This window comes from Cajanus cajan, chromosome 8, assembly GCF_000230855.2.
Source record: "Cajanus cajan strain Asha chromosome 8, NIPB_CcT2T_4, whole genome shotgun sequence".
In the NCBI taxonomy this organism is placed as follows: Eukaryota; Viridiplantae; Streptophyta; class Magnoliopsida; order Fabales; family Fabaceae; genus Cajanus; species Cajanus cajan.
Window position 1 is genome coordinate 32,776,975 of NC_138524.1, and position 19,762 is coordinate 32,796,736.

At 36.1% G+C, this 19,762-nt stretch overlaps 2 protein-coding genes and 2 non-coding genes across 4 annotated transcripts; all 4 read right to left on the reverse strand.

Annotated features, from left to right (window-relative positions):
- Positions 1 to 926: 926 nt before the first annotated feature.
- LOC145950961 (U1 spliceosomal RNA) lies at positions 927 to 1,090 on the reverse strand. The gene has a single exon (XR_014428788.1). It is a non-coding gene; the product is annotated as a U1 spliceosomal RNA (small nuclear RNA).
- A 6,063-nt stretch (positions 1,091 to 7,153) lies between these two features.
- LOC145950420 (uncharacterized) lies at positions 7,154 to 9,880 on the reverse strand. The gene has a single exon (XM_083061506.1). It carries the CDS (start codon positions 9,878 to 9,880, stop codon positions 7,154 to 7,156), a length of 2,727 nt encoding a protein of 908 aa, XP_082917632.1.
- Positions 9,881 to 10,164: 284 nt separating this feature from the next.
- LOC145950421 (uncharacterized) lies at positions 10,165 to 11,337 on the reverse strand. The gene is made up of 2 exons (XM_083061507.1): positions 11,230 to 11,337; positions 10,165 to 10,959 (listed from the first exon to the last, which is right to left on the reverse strand). The coding sequence occupies exons 1-2, from the start codon at positions 11,335 to 11,337 to the stop codon at positions 10,165 to 10,167; spliced, it is 903 nt and encodes a 300-aa protein (XP_082917633.1).
- Positions 11,338 to 14,807: 3,470 nt separating this feature from the next.
- LOC145950967 (U5 spliceosomal RNA) lies at positions 14,808 to 14,925 on the reverse strand. Its single transcript, XR_014428794.1, has one exon. It is a non-coding gene; the product is annotated as a U5 spliceosomal RNA (small nuclear RNA).
- Positions 14,926 to 19,762: the final 4,837 nt, after the last annotated feature.

Sequence of the window (19,762 nt, forward strand, 5' to 3'; positions counted from 1 at the left end):
AAAATAATTATAAAAATTATTATTTATTACGTTAATATAGAAAATATAATCTATTAATTAATAATATAAAAATAATTTCTTTCCCTCCAAAATTCTTAACTCTCTTTTCTTAAAAGCTCCCTAAAAAAACTATATATATATATATATATATATATATATATATATATGTGTATTAATTAAAAAAAATTAATTAAACTAATTAAAAAATATGACCTGAACTAAAAATTTGGGCTTAAATTAAAGAAGACCGCACAAATCAGGCTCACTTCCAATTATGATGTAGCTTATTAAGAAATGAGACCAAAATTGTGACTTTTGCAATAACTAAGATGTATATCAAATATGAGGAAACAAGGAATTTTATAAAATAATTAAACAAAATTAAATAATGGAATGAGATTATACTATCAGAAATATTTCAACAAAATTATACAACTCAACCCTTACCTTCACAATTAAAAATTTGCATATAGAAACCAGAACTGGATAAAATTAAATGATGTTTCCTACTCAGTAAAGGCTAATATCCCTACTTCTGCTACAACTTACAAATACATGAAGAAGAAAAAAGTCAACTTATACAATTATTGACTCAAATAAAAATTGAATTATGACATCATTTCCTTCAATCATAACTATTATAATGTATATAATCAAACCGATCTTTAAACTATACCATATTTAAAAATTAAATACAAGATCATTTAAATTTAAAATTAATATTAAAATAAATATAAAAATTGAATTATGACATCATCTCCTTCGATAATAACTAACATAGTATATAACCAAACCAATGTTTAAACTATACCATATTTAAAATTAAATACAAGATCATTTAAATGCAAAACTAATATTAAAATAAATTTTAAAACAATATGAGAGCATTCAAATTAATATTTAAAAAAATATTGAAAACTAAAATTGAAGGGGCTGCGCGAACGCAAGCCCCACTACCACAAATTATGATGTAGGTAGGCTCTCCTACTTGAGGAGACCTTAGACCTGCACCCCTCCAAAGTGCAATGGAGGTCACAAACCTAGGCCATGGACCTTCTTGATCATCCATTGACCCCATCCAGGTAAGTATGTTTCAATGTTGCTAGATGCTAGTTATTTAATGTATCAAAGACTATATGCATGTGTAATTCCCAACGGTGTGGGACTAAGTAGACAAGTTTGGTCAAATTATTAAGTTTCTGGTATTTTTCCCTTTAGATTATCCAAGTTCAGCCAGTGTTAATAGTACATGAGAATAGAAATTAGAAATGCACCTATTAATAAGCAAGGATTCTTTTCAAGTGAGGAGAATAAGGGAAGGGCATATTACTTTATAAATCTCTTGTAATCAGAGGGGAAATGGTTTCAATGATGAACAAAAAATATAATCAGAAGATCCATATTTACTTTTTTTTTTTTTAAAAAATATTTCTTGTAACAGTTAATAACATTTTCTACCCTTAAAGTAAACTAATCCCAACAAGCTAATTGTCCCTCCTAGTCCTGGAACTCTTATCACATAGTATTTAGTACTGTTGTAAGAAGTCCAACATATCACTCACAATGATACATATTAAAACACCAAATTCAAGTTTTGAAAAAGATTTAAAAACTAATAACTTTCAAGAAGTTTAGGTTACAGAGATGCAAGAAATAAAAGATATTAGGAAAAAAAAAAAAAAAAACTGCTCTGAAATATATAACAATATAATAGGAAAGAAAATTATAGACAGGGAAGAATAAAGATTAACGAATTTTGGAATCAATACTTTTAGCCATCATATACATTTATCATTAAGATGAATGCATTAGTCACTACCAAGATGGCATGCAACACTGCAACTAAGAACCATATGGTGCAGTATTAAATTGTTGTGCCTAGTGCAAAAGTTAACTAACACTTGAAGCAAAAATTCTGAAACTGAAAATAAGAAAACTAAGGTAACAATGGTAGCTTAGTTGACATAGTATATTCATTACAGTCTCAGCATGAACAATTTATCAACTGATTTTTCTTACAATTGATACTGGAATCTATTCCCATGGTTAATGACTTGATATAGCTCTAATCAACTCCATCGTCCAGAAGTGGAGTGGATTTGCATAAGACAAATTTTTATCTTATACTCCAAAAACAATTTTTTTTTTACACGCAAAAAAGATATTGAATTGAAATTGGTAAGCTTTTATAATCATGGTTGATACTTCTACGAGCTCTTCGGCCGACAGCTCTCGGTCGTCGTCATCCGAGGGGACATCGTCCAGCGAGTCAAGTCACTGAAGTACCGTTCGGCTGCCGATTGATGCCGATGGACCGAATGAGGGCGCTTCTTCTTCGGGGGAAACCTCTACTAGCGAGAGTGAAGAGGTTCAGGAAAAGACGAAGCGTGTCTCGAATCGGCAACGATACGGTCCCTCTGATGTGCCCGATTACGAGTGGGTCAATGGGGAGGTAACTTCCTACTACTCACGTTACCGAGACATAACTATGATCACAAACCTGCTGGACTATACAAAATGCTTAAATTTTGACGCTAAGGAGGAGCCGTATCCGATTGGAGTTCGGTCTTGCCGAAATAACGCCTTCCCGAACCTAGACATTGTTTGTTTAGATCAAAGTGGCGCAAAGATGGAGTCATTTTATATGTACGACTGCCTCGTTCGGGACCTGAAGGTAAAGCTGCCGTTTGATGAGTTTACCATGGGGGTGCTGAAGGTGTTGAACGTTGCTCCTACTCAATTGCATTCGAATAGCTGGGCGCAATTGCAAGGTTTTAAGCACTTGTGCAAGTGTATCCACATCAAGCCTTCTCCACTCCTTTTTCTATATTTTTACTCTTCCCGACCTACTATACTGGCGAAGTGGCTCTCCTTGAGCCGAGTGGGTGATCGGCTACTGTTGGACAGTTTTACCTCGTCATATAAGAATTTTAAGGCGGGATTTTTCCAGGTGACTATCAGGCCGAATGGACAACGCTTCCTCTTTGGGGAGGACGATAAAAGTCTATTCCCGCTGTACTAGACTCGTTCCCCTCGGCCTTACGACTTGGTGCCGAAGAAGATGCTGACGGCCGAATAGCGGAATGACCTGAAGTTATTACTTTGTCTTCGTCGGCGCTTGCCGACTAGGTCTTTAATTAACTTGGTTGAATCTTCACGTTGGTGGAATGACCTGATAGATATGTTATCTGTCCTATTTTGACTGTCAATTAAATTCCTATTGATGTTTACCTAACCCTTTTTGCAGGAATCATGGTTACCAGCGACGCCGATGAGCTGAATATTCACAACTTGCTTGCTGCTCGGGCGAAGCAAGTGAGACAAGCCGGGGGTGTAGGCACTTCGGAAGTTGCACGCACCCCCCGACCAGATAATGATGACCGAGCACCTCCTTCTCTCGAACGCAAAAAAAAGAAGGGAAAAAAGGGAAAGGAGACCAGTCGAGAACGTCCTAAAAGGAAAGGCGCTGAGGAAAATCCAGAACGCGCTAAGAAGGCCAAGTCAGTGCCCGAGGCATCACCCAATCGGACTGTGATTGTGGTGCCACCTCAGCTAATGTCTCGTGCCTTTCTTGGTGAAGATGTGTCGGCCGAGACGATGATTCGGCCTGACATTGTGTCTCCTTTCGGGCAGGAGTTCTTGGCTAGCTTGGATGCAAGAGCCAAGTGGAGACTCTACTGCGAGGTGCAAACTCGCTCATTGGCCTTAGCCCATCACCTAGCCATGGAACCCATCGGCGAGGTGGTGCATCTGAAACAAAGTTTAGAGGAGGCCGAGAGGACTGCCGCCAAAGCTATCGCGGTGAATGAAGAAGTGACAGCCAAAAATCGGGAGCTGTCGGCCGAATTGGATGTTGTTCGGCGAGACAATGATACTCTTCGCCTGAACCTTCAAAAAGCAGCTAATAAGGAGCGACGCCGACTGGAGGAGGCTCATGCCGAGTACAACCTCCTAAAGGAGCAGGCGAAAGAGAAGATTGTTGCTCAACATGAAGCCGGGTTTAAACACGTTGTTCGGCAAGCCAAGCACCTCGGCCAATTTGAAGAGGGCTTCGAGTTTGATATGACCCAAGATTTTTACCAAGGGTCATTGATTTCTTTTGCTGATATGCCTGAAGGGGCAAATCCCGATGGGGAAGAGCCAGAGGATGCCCCCCAGGCAAAAGATGTCGAAACCTCTTCCGAGGAAAACACCATGGATGAGGTAACCCCGGAACCTGAGAATGAGGCCAAAGGAAATCCCGAATCTGTCATTCAAGCCGATGCAGCCCGAACTCCGGAAGAGTAGTTTAGTGCTTGATAGGTCTTATGTAACTTTTAACTTTTGTTTGAACAAGTGTAGGCCGGGGGCCGATAGAGCCTCCTTTTTTGGAATGTAATGATATTGTCTCGTTTTGACTTGTGTCTTTAATACGTCTTCTTCATTCGAAGTACTTGTCAAATTTGCACGTAAGACTCAAGTAATAAGTAGCCGAATCGGTATTATTGTTTGTTAAAATCAAAAGAAACACTTGTATTCTGGAGCAAGACCGAGTGGAGTCCCTCGGAATTGCCTTGTCTTGCTAGCAAAACCGAGTAGAGGTTACGCAGAATTGCTTGTCTTGCTAACAAAACCGAGTGGAGTCACTCGGAATTGCCTTTCTTTTTGAGCAAGACCGAGTGGAGGTCACTCGGACATGCCTTGATTTACTGGCAAGACCGAGTGGAGGTCAATCGGTCTTGTCTTGCCTTGATTTGCTAGCAAAACCGAGTAGAGGTCACTCGGAATTGCTTGTCTTGCTAGCAAAACCGAGTGGAGTCACTCGGAATTGCCTTGCTTTTTGAGCAAGACCGAGTGGAGGTCACTCGGACTGCCTTGATTTGGTGGCAAGACCGAGTGGAGGTCAATCGGTCTTGCCTTGATTTGCTGGCAAAACTGATTTGAGGTCACTCGGAATTGCTTGTCTTGCTAGTAAAATCGAGTGGAGTCACTCGGAATTGCCTTGCTTTTTGAGTAAGACCGAGTGGAGGTCACTCGGACTTGCCTTGATTTAGTGGCAAGACCGAGTGGAGGTCAATCGGTCTTGCCTTGATTTGCTGGCAAAACCGAGTAAAGGTCACTCGGAATTGCCTTGCTTTTTGAGCAAGACCGAGTGGAGGTCATTCGGATTTGCCTTGATTTACTGGCAAGACCGAGTGGAGGTCAATTGGTCTTGCCTTGATTTGCTTGCAAAATCGAGTAGAGGTCACTCGGAATTGCCTTGTCTTGCTAGCAATTCCGATTGGAGGTTACTCGGGATTGGATTGTCTTGCTAGCATAACCGAGTGGAGGTCACTCGGGATTGGATTGATTCTTGGGAAAAACCGAGTGGAGGTCTCTCGGAAATACGCTACTTAAGAGCAAAACCGAGGGAGTCATTCGGAATTATGTTGCTTCTTGAGCAAGACCGAGTGGAATCACTCGGAATTGCGTGATTTTCCGAGGCACATCCTTGGCCGAGTTGATCAACTCGGGAGGGAAGCCTTTTACGTGATTTTTCGAGGCACATCCTTGGCCGAGTTGATTAACTCGGGAGGGAAGCCTTTTACGCGATTTTGAGGCACATCCTTGGCCGAGTTGATCAACTCGGGAGGGAAGCCTTTTACGTGATTTTCCGAGGCACATCCTTGGCCGAGTTGATCAACTCGGGAGGGAAGCCTTTTGCGTGATTTTCTGAGGCACATCCTTGGCCGAGTTGATTAACTCGGGAGGGAAGCCTTTTACGTGATTTTGAGGCACATCCTTGGCCGAGTTGATTAACTCGGGAGGGAAGCCTTTTACGTAATTTTCTGAGGCACATCCTTGGCCGAGTTGATTAACTCGGGAGGGAAGCCTTTTGCGTAATTTTTCGAGGCACATCCTTTGCCGAGTTGATTAACTCGGGAGGGAAGCCTTTTGCGTAATTTTCCGAGGCACATCCTTGACCGAGTTGATTAACTCGGGAGGGAAGCCTTTTGCGTGATTTTTCGAGGCACATCCTTGGCCGAGTTGATTAACTTGGGAGGGAAGCCTTTTGCGTGATTTTCCAAGAGGGAAACAACAAACAATGAGATGAAGTGTACTTTATTGATATGTGCCACGTTAAAAAATTTGTCGGCCAAAACCTCTTTTCATTTTTTTACAAGGGGAGAAAAGACCGATCAAGGAAAAGAGTGCAACTTAGAATTACATTATGATCAGATTACAACGATTAGCTGTAGTATGTCTTCAAGTGAGATGAATTCCATGTTCTGGGGATGATCTTGCCAGAAAGCTCTTCAAGTTTGTAGGCACCGTTATCAAGGCTATGTCGGATCCGAAACGGGCCATCCCAATTTGCTGCCAACTTGCCTTCCCGTGGATTACGTCTTGCCGGTCCCAGAACTCTCCAGACTAAGTCTCCCTCCTTGAAACTTCTCTTGGTGAGATTGGAATTGAATCTACGAGCCATTCGTTGCTTGCAAGCTTCGGCTATCATCTGAGCTTTGGTTCGTACTTCGTCAATCATATCGACTTCGGCTCGGAGCGATGCTTCATTGGTTGTCTCATCAAAATGTTGCCGCTGAAAGAAAGGTTCCCCGACTTCAACAGGGATCATGGCATAAGTGCCATATGTTAGCCTAAAAGGTGTTTCTTGAGTTGTGGACTGAGGCATGCACCGATAAGCCCACAAGACTTCTAACAATTCTTCGGCCCAAGCTCCCTTAGCGTCTCCCAATCGCTTCATTAATTCAGTAAGTATCACCTTATTAGCTGCTTCGGCTTGTCCATTGGACTGCGGATGTTCGACCGATGTAAATCTATGTTGAATGTCGAGATCTTGGATAAATCGATTGAGTTTCTGGTCGGTGAATTGCAAACCATTGTCGGTTATGAGAGCATGTGGAATGCCGAAACGAGTAATGATGTTCTTCCACAAGAACTTCTGAACATTAGCGGCTGTGATGCTGGCGAGTGGTTCGGCCTCGACCCATTTCGTGAAATAATCCACAACGACCAATAAAAACTTGCATTGGCCTTTAGCTATCGGGAATGGTACGAGTATATCCATTCCCCATATTGCAAACGGCCATGGCGAGCTTATACTGTGTAGTTCTTCAGCCGAGGCATGGATAAGATTGCCATGTTTTTGGCATGAAAGACAACGCTTGACGAACTACATGCAATCGCTTTTGAGAGTTGGCCAGTAAAAACCTGCTCTAAGCACTTTCATAGCTAGTGTCCTCCCTCCCGAATGAGATCCACATATGCCCTCGTGAACTTCTCTCAAGACATAATCTGCCTGTGGCGTATCGATGCATTTCAAAAGAGGCACCGAGAAACCCCTGCGATACAACTGTCCCCCAACAACCGAATACCTGGTCGCTTGAGTTCGGAGTTTTTTGGCAGCCGCATGGTCAGATGGTTCCTTGCCAAGCTCCAGGTAGTCTATTATTTCCGTTGTCCAAGTGTGTGTAGGCTCTTCGATCGTCATACATTCGATCGGTGTTACACTTGGAGTAGCAAGATTAAGGTGAAGTGTGGTTCGTAGCTGTCCGGGTTTTCGATTACTACTTGCTAACCGAGCTAACTGTTTGGCCCTCTCGTTATGTTCTCTCGGCGCGTGTTTCACTTGGACATCCTCAAAAGTGCTGCGCATTCTGTGAAACAAGTGATAATATTTCAGCAGGCCTGAATCTTTCACCTGGAAATTGTCATTCACTTGTTCTGACACAACTTTTGAGTCGGTCCAACATATCAATCGTGTAGCCCCGATTTCTTGTGCGAGTCTCAATCCTGCCAATAGTGCCTCGTATTCGGCTTGGTTGTTTGACGCTTTAAACACGAATCGTAAAGACTGTTCAAGGGTCACCCCTGTCGGTCCCTCAAGAATTATACCTGCGCCACTGCCTTGACTGTTTGACAAGCCATCCGCGTGCATGGTCCACACGTCATTCTCGAAACGACCTTTCGGTTGCAATTCATTAACAAAATCAGCCAAGTATTGAGACTTGACCGGACCTCGTGGCTCAAAGCTGATATCAAACTCTGATAGCTCAATAGACCACGCCATCATCCTTCCTGCTAGTTCTGGCTTTCGCAACACCTTGGCTATCGGGCAATCAGTTCGGATAATGACACGATGGCTCTGAAAATATTGCCTGAGGCGCCGAGCGGTATGAATGAGCCCAAGCGCCATCTTCTCCAGAAGCTGATACCTGGTCTCGGCCTCCTGTAACATTCGGCTGACGAAGTAGATAGGTTGTTGCTCCTCCTTTTCCTGAATCAGAACAGCGCTGATTGCGTCGTTTGATACGCACAAATAAACCACCATTGGTATCGCGGGATCGGGCTTGGAAAGAATGGGAGGCGAGCCGAGGCGCTTCTTCAAAGTCTTGAAAGCCTCCTCACAATTCTCAGACCATTCGAACTTCTTGATCTTCTTCAACAATCCTACAATGGGTTTGGCTACTTCAGCCAAACAGGGGATGAATCTTGATAGCGCAGTAAGGCGTCCTGCTAACTTCTGGACTTCCTTAAGGTTCTTGGGACTTACCATGTTGACGATTGCCATGCATTTATCAGGGTTGGCTTCTATGCCCCTTGCCGACAACATAAACCCGAGGAATTTTCCACTTGATACCCCAAACACGCACTTTTCAAGGTTCAAATGCATGTCATACCGGCGCAATTGTTGGAATACTTCAGCAAGATCAACTACATGGCGGGCAATGTCGTGGGATTTAACAACCATGTCGTCAACATACACCTCCATGCTTCGACCGATTTGGTGCCGGAAGACTTTATTCATCAATCTCTGATAAGTTGCACCTGCATTTTTTAACCCGAAGGGCATGACCTGATAGCAATAATTGGCCGAATCAATTATGAAAGCTATTTTTTCTTCGTCGCGGGGATGCATGGGGATTTGATTGTACCCCAAATAAGCATCGAGAAAGGTGAGGATTCTGTGGCCAGAGGCACCGTCAACTAACCGATCTATGTTCGGGAGTGGGTAAGCATCCTTGGGACATGCTTTATTGAGATTAGTGTAATTAGTACACATTCTCCATTTTCCGTTCGGCTTTTTCACCATTACCACATTTGCTAGCCAAGTGGTGTAGTCAACTTCCCGAATGAATCTCGCTGCTAGCAACTTGGTCACCTCTGCTTCCACTGCTTGCTTCCGTTCGGTTCTCATTTTCCTTTTACGCTGGGCAACCAGTCTCGCTTCGGCACAAATTGATAATTTATGACACATGATATTGGGGTCTATGTCGGGCATGTCAGAAGGTGTCCATGCAAAAAGGTCTTTGTTTTTCATTATCGCCCAGCGCAAGATAGAACAGTCTTCTTCAGATGTGTCGGCACCGATGTATGTGACTTGAGCCAAATTCGAGCCGATCTGTAGCTCTCTTTTTGACTCTACCGGCTCTACACGTTCCTCATCATTCATTCTTGGGTCAAGATCCCAAACTGGTTCTTCAACTGATGCCAAAGAGTTGACAACATGAACCCTTTTGGACTTTGATTTTCTTTCTATTGGAGCTACTTGCAAGCTAGCAAAATAACATTCCCGAGCAGCTTTTTGGTCGGCGTGGATGGTGATGATTTTCCCCTTGTCAGATGGGAACTTCATTGCTAGGTGCGGAGTTGACACAACAGCGCCTAGCATATTCAACGATGGTCGTCCCAAGAGAATGTTGTAAGATGTATGAGCGTCTACCACGATGTATTTTATCTGAATCTCCCTGCTTTCCTGTTCGTCAAAACAAAAACGAGTGAAAAGCTTAATATACCCTTTGGTGTTCACCCTCTCCCCTGCAAAACCGACCAAAGGATCGTCATATGGGACCAGCATTTTCTTTACTATACAGTTGTGAATTTCCACGCTAATCACCATTGGATCATCGTGCTCAGGATCGATACCTTGAAAATCAGCGTCAGTGAAAGTTATTGTTGGTAATCGTCGGGGAGGTTGCCTATCCACATTATTGACCGAACGAATAGCTCTAAGGTGTCTCTTTCGGGCAGAAGATGTCGAGCCGCCACCCGAAATCCACCTGCGATTGTGTTTATGACCCTCCGACGTGAAGGTGCCGAATCATCCTTCTTTTCTTGCGACCTACTTCGCTCGCGCCGAGGTCTATCAGACCGATCCTGCGCATGCCGATCATTGTGTCGATACTAGGACGATGAGCGGGGACGATATGAAGCTGGCCAATCCACAAAATTGTGCAACTTGCCTTGCTTGACCAAATCTTCAATTTTATCTTTTAAGGCAGCACACTCTTCAGTTGAGTGTCCGCGATTTCGGTGATACCTGCAGGTTTTGCTGGTATCGGCGCGTGGCGGAGTGGAAACTCTCTTTGGAACCGCCAACACTTCTGCTGCCAAAGCTTGCTCCAGTATCGCGGCCCGGCTTGCATTAAGAGGGGTGTAATTGGAGTATTTGGGACCTCGCACGGGTCGGTCCCGAAGAGCTATTTCTTTGCCTCGCCCCCTGTATGTCTGTTCGATTGGCTTCTCGGGCCTGGCCGACTGGTCAGTCTGGGCCTGATTTCGAAATTCGGCCAACTCCTCCATTTGCATATATTTATCCGCTCTCCTGCGCAGATCATTCATATCTGAAGGAGGCTTCTTGCATAGGCTATTGACGAATGGCCCTGGTTTTAAAGCCGTCGTCAGGTGATGAAGTGCTACCGCCGGGTTAAGATCTCGAATTTCCAAGGCTGCCTTGTTGAACCGATCCATGAAAGTTCGAAGCGATTCTTTCTTATCTTGCCGAAGGCTAACCAACGACAAAGATGTCAAGCTATGGGGACGGCTTGTTGCAAACTGAACTGTGAATTGAGATGACAGAGTATTGAATGAGTCGATCGAGTTAGGGGGTAGCCGAGTGAACCAGCTCAACGCCCTACCCTTGAGGGATGTGGGGAAAATGCGACACAATGCAGCATCATCCGTAGTACTCAGGGTTACCTGCGTAAGAAAAACATCAAGATGTTCATCAGGATCAGTGGTACCATCATATTTATCAATGGGTAAAGATTTCCAATTGCCCAAAAGAGAGAGCTGCATTATGGAGGGGGTGAAAGGGTGTCAGTGTGAGCCGATAGTTGTCGAATCTGCGGGCCGACCGACAGTGGGTAAGGCCGAAGGGTGCTTTTCAAGTGCTACTGCCGAGGCACGAGGGACCGATATATGGATCGTATGGGACTGGTGCGACCCTTGAGTTTGCGTATTGGTGACCTGAGTAGGTTTCCATGAGGTGTCTTGATTCCTTAGTGCCTCATTCTCAGCTTTCAAGGCCGAAAGCTCCCTAGCATCTTTTTCTCGCTGTTGTTTCATAGCCTCCATCTCTTGTTTCAATAGACGGACGGTTTCAGAAAGGTTGGTTTCATCCACTCGACATGTTCTTCTTCGTGTTGCTGATCTACCGTGTTCGTCCTCCTTATTATCGCCATTGTCTTGCTCGATTAATCTCTAAGATCGTCTCGGTTCGGCCCCACGGTGGGCGCCAAATGTACCTGTCTGAAGGGCACACTAAGTCTTCTAGTAGTCCGAAGGCCGAACGAGACTCCCGACCCAGTAATCCGATACGCTGAGGAGGGGGCTGGTACCTGCAAAAGGCACTTCAACGCTCAAGTCAGGACAAGCTCGAATCTCTAGGGTAATTAATGAACAGTGACGTTACCTTTTGTCCTTAGCTATTTAGACTGTCATTTATGGGCCCCGGACCCCATGGGCCTCGCAGCATACTTACTGTATTAGGTAATACACCCTAATCAACTAATTAACCCCTAATTACTTGATTAAAGGTAACAAGTGACGATAGGCCGATCCAAGTGGCCGATTGGCATTCGGCTGCCTGGTTCTGCCATTCAATGGCCGACAGGGTGGTGGTCGACCTCCCTACCCGTACATATAATTATATAATAGAATAACCTATTAATATTAAAAACTGTAACGATATCATAAAATACTAATCATGTTAATTTTAAATTTTGTAATTTTAAAATAAAAGTAATAACAAAATTTACATAAAAATAATTATGATTATATTTTAAAAAATAAATAATGAATATTAACAGAGAAAATAATACATTAATTAAATGAAAAATTTTTACAACATTTCTTCTCTAAAATATCAAATAATTATAAAATTTATATTTATTATGTTAATTTATGGAATTTAATTAAACATACTTTTATATTAAAAAATATTAATAATTTTATGTAAATACTTTTAAAGTAAAATATTCAAAAAAATTTAATTCAAAATATTTTCCTCTAAAATAATATTCTTATAAAATAAAAATAATAATACATTAATATTGTAAACTGTAACAATATCTTAAAACATTAATTACTAATTAATTCGGTTTTAAAATAAATTTAAATAAAAAATTACATATAAAATTAGTATATGTAAAAGGAATAACTTCTTTATAGCTCTTTTTCTCAAACATTCATTAATCATATTAATTTTAAATTATTACAATTTTAAAGTAAAACTAACTATAAAATTCACATAAAAAATAATTATTAAAAATAATTATAATTATATGCTAAAAATAATGAATATTAACCAAAGAAAACAAAACACATTAGTAAAGTGAACAACTTCTACTACAATTATTTTTCTTTAAAATATAAATAAAATAATTATAAAAATTAATATTTATTACGTTAATATAGAAAATATAATCTATTAATTAATAATATAAAAATAATTTCTTTCCCTCCAAAATTCTTAACTCTCTTTTCTTAAAAGCTCCCTAAAAAAACTATATATATATATATATATATATATGTGTTAATTAAAAAAAATAATTAAACTAATTAAAAAATATGACCTGAACTAAAAATTTGGGCTTAAATTAAAGAAGACCGCACAAAGCAGGCTCACTTCCAATTATGATGTAGCATATTAAGAAAAGATTAAACAATAACTAAGATCAAAATTGTGACTTTTGCAATAACTAAGATGTATATCAAATATGAGGAAACAAGGAATTTTATAAAATAATTAAACAAAATTAAATAATGGAATGAGATTATACTATCAGAAATATTTCAACAAAATTCTGCTCTGAAATATATAACAATATAATAGGAAAGAAAATTATAGACAGGGAAGAATAAAGATTAACGAATTTTGGAAACAATACTTTTAGCCATCATATACATTTATCATTAAGATGAATGCATTAGTGACTACCAAGATGGCATGCAACACTGCAACTAAGAACCATATGGTGCAGTATTAAATTGTTGTGCCTAGTGCAAAAGTTAACTAACACTTGAAGCAAAAATTCTGAAACTGAAAATAAGAAAACTAAGGTAACAATGGTAGCTTAGTTGACATAGTATATTCATTACAGTCTCAGCATGAACAATTTATCAACTGATTTTTCTTACAATTGATACTGGAATCTATTCCCATGGTTAATGACTTGATATAGCTCTAATCAACTCCATGGTCCAGAAGTGGAGTGGATTTGCAGAAGACAAATTTTCATCTTATACTCCAAAAACAATTTTTTTTTACACGCAAAAAAGATATTGAATTGAAAAATAAGACATTGAATTGAAGCACAAGATGTGTTAGCAAACCAAAAACAAATTGAAGATCAAAAAAATACCTTTTCAATGGCTTTGACATTGTCCTATAAGAAATAGTGACAGAAAAACATGATGCAGTACTGAAATTGTAACTAAAGATTAAGAATCAATTTATTAAAGCAAAACTAAAGTGGTATTAAAGAGATTATGAATTAATTTAACTTCATATCACCACTAATCAAACTTTTGGAGATTATTTAGATTCATTATGAGTCTTAGTTTTTAATTCCCCATGGCAAAGGCTATATCAGATTTAATATGTTCTAAATTTATTGTAGCCTGGTTGAAATTAACCCTGGATGATAATCAAATAATATATCCTTTTTACATCTAGTAATTACTGCATTAATTAACATTCACCCTTTCTAAAATTGTGAATATTCTTTCTAGACAATTATCTCATTTTCATCTATATGGAAAGACGAAAACAATGTGAAACTGGAATATGGAGAGAAAAGTAAATAAACATTACTTTTCAGGGCTTTATAGCTAAATTAGAGAAGGATTATATTAATTAAAAATTTATAATTTATAAGTAATTAATAATTATTTTATAATTTTGGTCAGCGTCATTGCCAGTAATGGTGCAGTTTATAGCTAAATTAGAGAACAATTAAATTAATTAATAATGTATAATTTATAACTAATAATTATTTTATTATTTTGGTCAATGTCACTGCCAGTAATGTTGCAATTTATAAGATGAGTAACTTTGGCTTCATGAAAGATGTGGGACTTCAAACCCAACAATATGTTATTTTGAATTTTTGTTCTCCAGGTTTATTAGAGTACTTTCTTTCTTTGTATAACATGTGGGACTTTATACCCATATACAAAAAAATTTATTAACGTTAAACTTTCTCGTTTAGTTACTTATAATTTTTAATAGAACTATCCCAGATTCGCAAGACATTCAACAAAAAAGGTTGCATGAGTGTAATATTGCTTTGATCTTATCACAAAAATTTCAAATCCATGCAAAGTAGAATAAATTTTGTAACTAACCCCAAAACAATCTACGTCATTCTGTACTAAATTTGTAAACTTATTATCAACAAAAATAATAGTTAAACATAACTAAAAAACTTCAATTTAGTCAATTATTCACTGCATATAAAATTAAAATAGATTAAATATATTGAATATATAAAATAAATTTATTTGTTTTATATATAACACTAAAAACTTTGACTAGTATTGTAAGGTCCTCTAAGGAAGAACCATTTAAAAAAATTAAAGTATGCCGCTATATGTAACAAATACACGGTATTCTTTAGTAAAAGGCGAAAGAATAGTTCGCTTTGTATTTATCACACGGCTCCATGCTTACAAGCTGTGGTAGGTGTCTTATTTTATAATATAGAGTTTACTTCAGTTTTGTAAGTTGCTCAATGTGGGGCTTTATCAAGACACAGACACCCTTATCTTTAAACATTTGTGATGAGTGATGACCCAACTTAACATACTAACATACTAACATAGTCTTTTTCTTTCTTCCTCATTAGTATATTAGAAATAGTTTATCTTTCATCTAATTTTCCTATTACAGTTCTTTTAGATCTCAATACCTCAAAGCAAAGGAGGTATAAAGAACTAGACCTTAGTTTAACTAATCTTGGTTTCTGCAATAAGCTTTTTTTTTTTAATATACTAGAAACAATGAAAGAGATTCCTAAGGTTTAGCTCTATTGTACAAAGAGAAAACTACAGGTAATTGACAAAATTTAGAATGAAAAATTAGTTAATTGAAGCTCTGTAATTTTTATAGAATATGTTGATTGGCTTTCTAGGCCTGAAGTTAAGAATGTGAACAGAGGAATGCATTGTTTTGGATAGCAAGTTTATTGTTGTATTATGTATCATTTCTATGCTTAGTATTGTATTTTATTAGTTTAGTATCATATTATTGTTTGGTCATGTATATGTACTACCTATAGCATAAATGTTTAACAAAATCCATCCAACAACTTATATATAATTGAATTAAGGTAAACCAAATTAGCAACTGCACCAATCCAATTCAACTGAAATAGCAGAAGCACAAATACATTTGAGGAGCCTTAGAACAACATTGAATGTATACATTATTTCTAAGGCATAATAGAAAATATAAATATAAGATATGACATCTAATATGATTGCAAAACAGGATATTTATTACTAATTATGAATGAATATCATTTCTCAAGAGTCATGTGCTTAAACTTTGAACTCCAATAAAACTATGTCTAAATGGGTCCAATAATATGTTTAGAAGTTCATATAAAATGAGAGTGAATAAAAATAAACTTACAGTTTTTCCAAAAGCTTGTTAGTCATATCAATCCAAAAAGGATCCTTTGGGTTCATCTGTTTCAATAATTTTACTAATTTCTGAACCATTTGGCATAAACTTGAATATCTATTCATATTTCCACCTTCCTAGCCCAGAGGCAAAAACATAAAATGTACCAGCTAAAAGCTAATCGAAAATAAAGGAAATTACATGGCCTTAGAAAATATAAATAATAAATACCATGAATTATGCATAATATTTTCTACCATGAATGTGATAGCGTTACATTAACAGATTTTACCTTCCTCAAAATAAGCTTCTTTTCATGAAACCTTAGCTTTCTTATTGTTTTTAACTTTCATCAGAATACACACAACCAAATAATCAATGAAGGACATCTTCACAATATTAGACAGAATATCCAACAATTTTTTAGCATACTATAGTACAGTCTAAAGCATGCAACACAGTCATCTGCATGAAAATCAACCAAGAACATACTCAAGCTTGAACTAGTGAGGGTGGTTTCGAGTCTTTTGACCAAGAAAAATAGGTGACATATGGAGTTAAAACATTTTAGATTAAAAAAAAAAAAGGATGTCAATGTTAATAAACAACTCATTTTAGTTGAAACATGCAAAATGATCCCTTCTTATTTGCCCACAAAAAAGTATTAACCATCAAGAGGGACACAAAAAAGAAAAGAAAAGAAAATAGGAAAGTTGTAAACTTCAAATCAAGTACATATTTCTACAAAATTAATGCAAAAAAAAAAAAAAAAAAAGATTTGTGAAACGACATAATTAAGCTCACTCTAAAAGTAACACATCTTTAATCAAGGGAATTCAGGGCCTGAATTGGATAGTGAAAGAAGCTAAAAGTGTTGTGGCTACAAAAGCATGAATAGAGAGAGAGAGAAAGACAATAAGACACTTGTTCTAGTTTCATAAAAGAAATTATTTACTCTGAAGTGAGCCAAAATCGACGTTCTAGAAGACGCTAAAATAATAACAAGTATTTTTAAAAATGGGTCACTTTATGGGCCTCATCATGGTTAACATCTTTTGCGGGCTTCACTAGCAAAAGAAGTTGACAGAAATAGAAGTACAATTATTATACAATTTAAAAATGACTTTTCCTTAAATATACTTTTATTGATGTTTCATGTCTCTATTAAAAATTAATGTACAAGTATAATTATTATACAATTTAAAAATGACTTATCATTAAATATACTTTCATTGATGATTCATGTCTCTATTAAAAATTAATAGAGTCGAGATATATTGTATTTTTATTAAAAATAAAAATAAAATTAAAATTAAATAATAAAAATATATTGATATGATTGATATTGTAATTGATTATTGAGTTTGATAAAAGTATAATTTTTTTTAATATTTTTAATAATAAAAAAGTATAATAATCTATCAATATAGAAATGAAGATAGTTATTAAAAGAGATATTAAAAGAGATATCCACTTTATATATCAGTAATTAGTAATAAAATAAAGGAAATAAGTTATACAATAAATATTTTCTTCCATAACTTCACTCCACCATATTTTTGTATACAAGTTTTATAAAATTAAATTAAATTTTTATATTTTTATATAATTATATAATAGAATAATCTATTAATGTAAGAAACTATAACGATATCATAAAATATTAATCAAATTAATTTTAAATGATTTCAATTTTAAAGTAAAAATAATTATAAAACTTACATAAAAATAAATATGATTATATGCTAAAAAAGTAATGAATGTTAGGAGGGGAAAATAGCTCATTAACGAAGTGAACAACTCTTACAACAATTTTTTTCTCTCTAAAATATCATAAATAGTAATTATATAAATTATTATTAATTATTATGTTAATATAAGAAATGTAATTAAACATAATTTTACATTAAAAAAATGTTAATATTTTTATGTAAATATTTTTAAAGTAAAATATTCAAAAATTTCTAACCTAAAAAATTTTCATCTAAAATAATATTCTTATAAAATAAAAATAATAATGAATTAATATTGTAAATTGTAACAATATCTTAAAACATTAATTACATTAATTATTAATTATTTTGGTTTTAAAATAAATTTAAATGAAAAAAATACATATAAAATTAGTATATATAAAAGAAATAACTTCTTTCACAACTATTTTTCTCAAAAATTCATTAATTACATTAATTTTAAATTATTGTATTTTTAAAGTAAAACTAATTATAAAATTTACATAGGAAATAATTGTGATTATTTGCTAAAAATAATGTATTCTTTATCTTTGATAGATCAAATTACTTATCAATGTAGAGTAGCAAAGCGAGAATAGTAGAAAGCAAAGTCATCATTCAAGCGAGAATGCAGTCCTTTTCAGTTCCTTTTCCGTGAAATTTGATATCTTTATCTTGTTTTCATACTTTTATACACTTTTAACAGAATGTGACAACAATTTTCAATATGTTAAGGTATAAAACATTCATTTGAACATTTAAACTTATTAATCATAATAAATAATATTGTTAGTTATAGTTTGTATGTCTTGTCTGATTAGTTTCGTCTTACAAATGTTATTTTGTCTTACCTAGTCTAAAAAAATGACTTTTAGAACATGTTTTCTGACTAAAAGAATATAGTGTTTGTTATCTTTAAAACTTATAAAATATGAGGGATATAAAATCATCTTTTGACTTAATATTGTTACACTTTACAATTCAACAAATGTAGTAGTAAAACATAAATTTGGTTACCTAAGACTAACATGCAAACAATGCCTAAATATATGTGGAATAATATCTATATGCATAAAATTTCATCAACATCTAAAATACTCCCTCCGTTTTTTTTCATAGTCGTTTAAGGTTTTGCACGGGAATTAAGGAAATCATTGATATTTTAGTTTTCAAAAATATTTATTACTTACTTTCCTATTTTACCCTTTTTTTTTGCATTTTTTAGACTGTTGAACTACTCCATTAAATAGTTTTCCCTTTTTTTGTTTTTTTATAGTATTTTGTTGGGAACATATTGCTCTTATAAATGCACATTAACTTTATATGAGTAGTTAGAGAAAAATTAGGTAGACATTAAAAATAAATACACACATTGTTCAAGAAACATGTATTAATTATCAAGGGTAAAAATGGAAGAAAAAAATTAATAACTCATTGATTTTAGTAATATGACAATGAAAAAAAAAATAACAAACTCTGACAAAACGACTATGAAAACAAAACGGAGGGAGTAATAGGTAAATCCCTCACAGGGATTACAACTATAATTATACAGTTATATAATTACAATAAACTAGTTGTCAATCAAGTAATAATATAAGAGACTAGCTACACCCAAGTAGCTATAACAACTTCGTCATCCTCCAACATGGCTTTCAACATATACTCTTCCTCCAACCTATCATTACTCTACTCCTATATCAAGTATGATCATCAAAATTCAACCACAAAAGAACATACAAGGGTAAGATTACAAAAAATATCATAACAAGTGCAAAAGTTAAATATACTACACTATCAACATCAAATCATCAACTTACAATACAACATACCACAACTCAGTATATCAATTTCATTTGTGAAATTTACAACTATTCAACACAACTGTTAGAAAAGATGGATTATCCATGAATGGGACAAATTGGATACTAAATTTTTCTTCTTCTAAATCTTCTTGATTTAAAAACTTTTCTAAGACTTTCCAATGGAGCATATTGATATATAGCTATTTATAGGTTTTGGTATTGAGATATCTTGTGCATTCAATGTCAGATTTTGGATTTGAGAATCAAAATGTAAGTATTTATAATTATTGGGTCAAGTCTAATATGTAAGTGTATTAAGTTTTTTATATGAGTCT

Excerpts from the sequence above, each read along its gene's own strand:
- LOC145950420 (XM_083061506.1), bottom strand. The coding sequence starts at position 9,880 with ATGGTGATTAGCGTGGAAATTCACAACTGTATAGTAAAGAAAATGCTG.
- LOC145950421 (XM_083061507.1), bottom strand. The coding sequence starts at position 11,337 with ATGGAGGCTATGAAACAACAGCGAGAAAAAGATGCTAGGGAGCTTTCG. Across the intron at positions 10,960-11,229 it reads CCTCATGGAAACCTACTCAG|GTAACCCTGAGTACTACGGA; the intron begins GTCACCAATACG and ends TTTCTTACGCAG.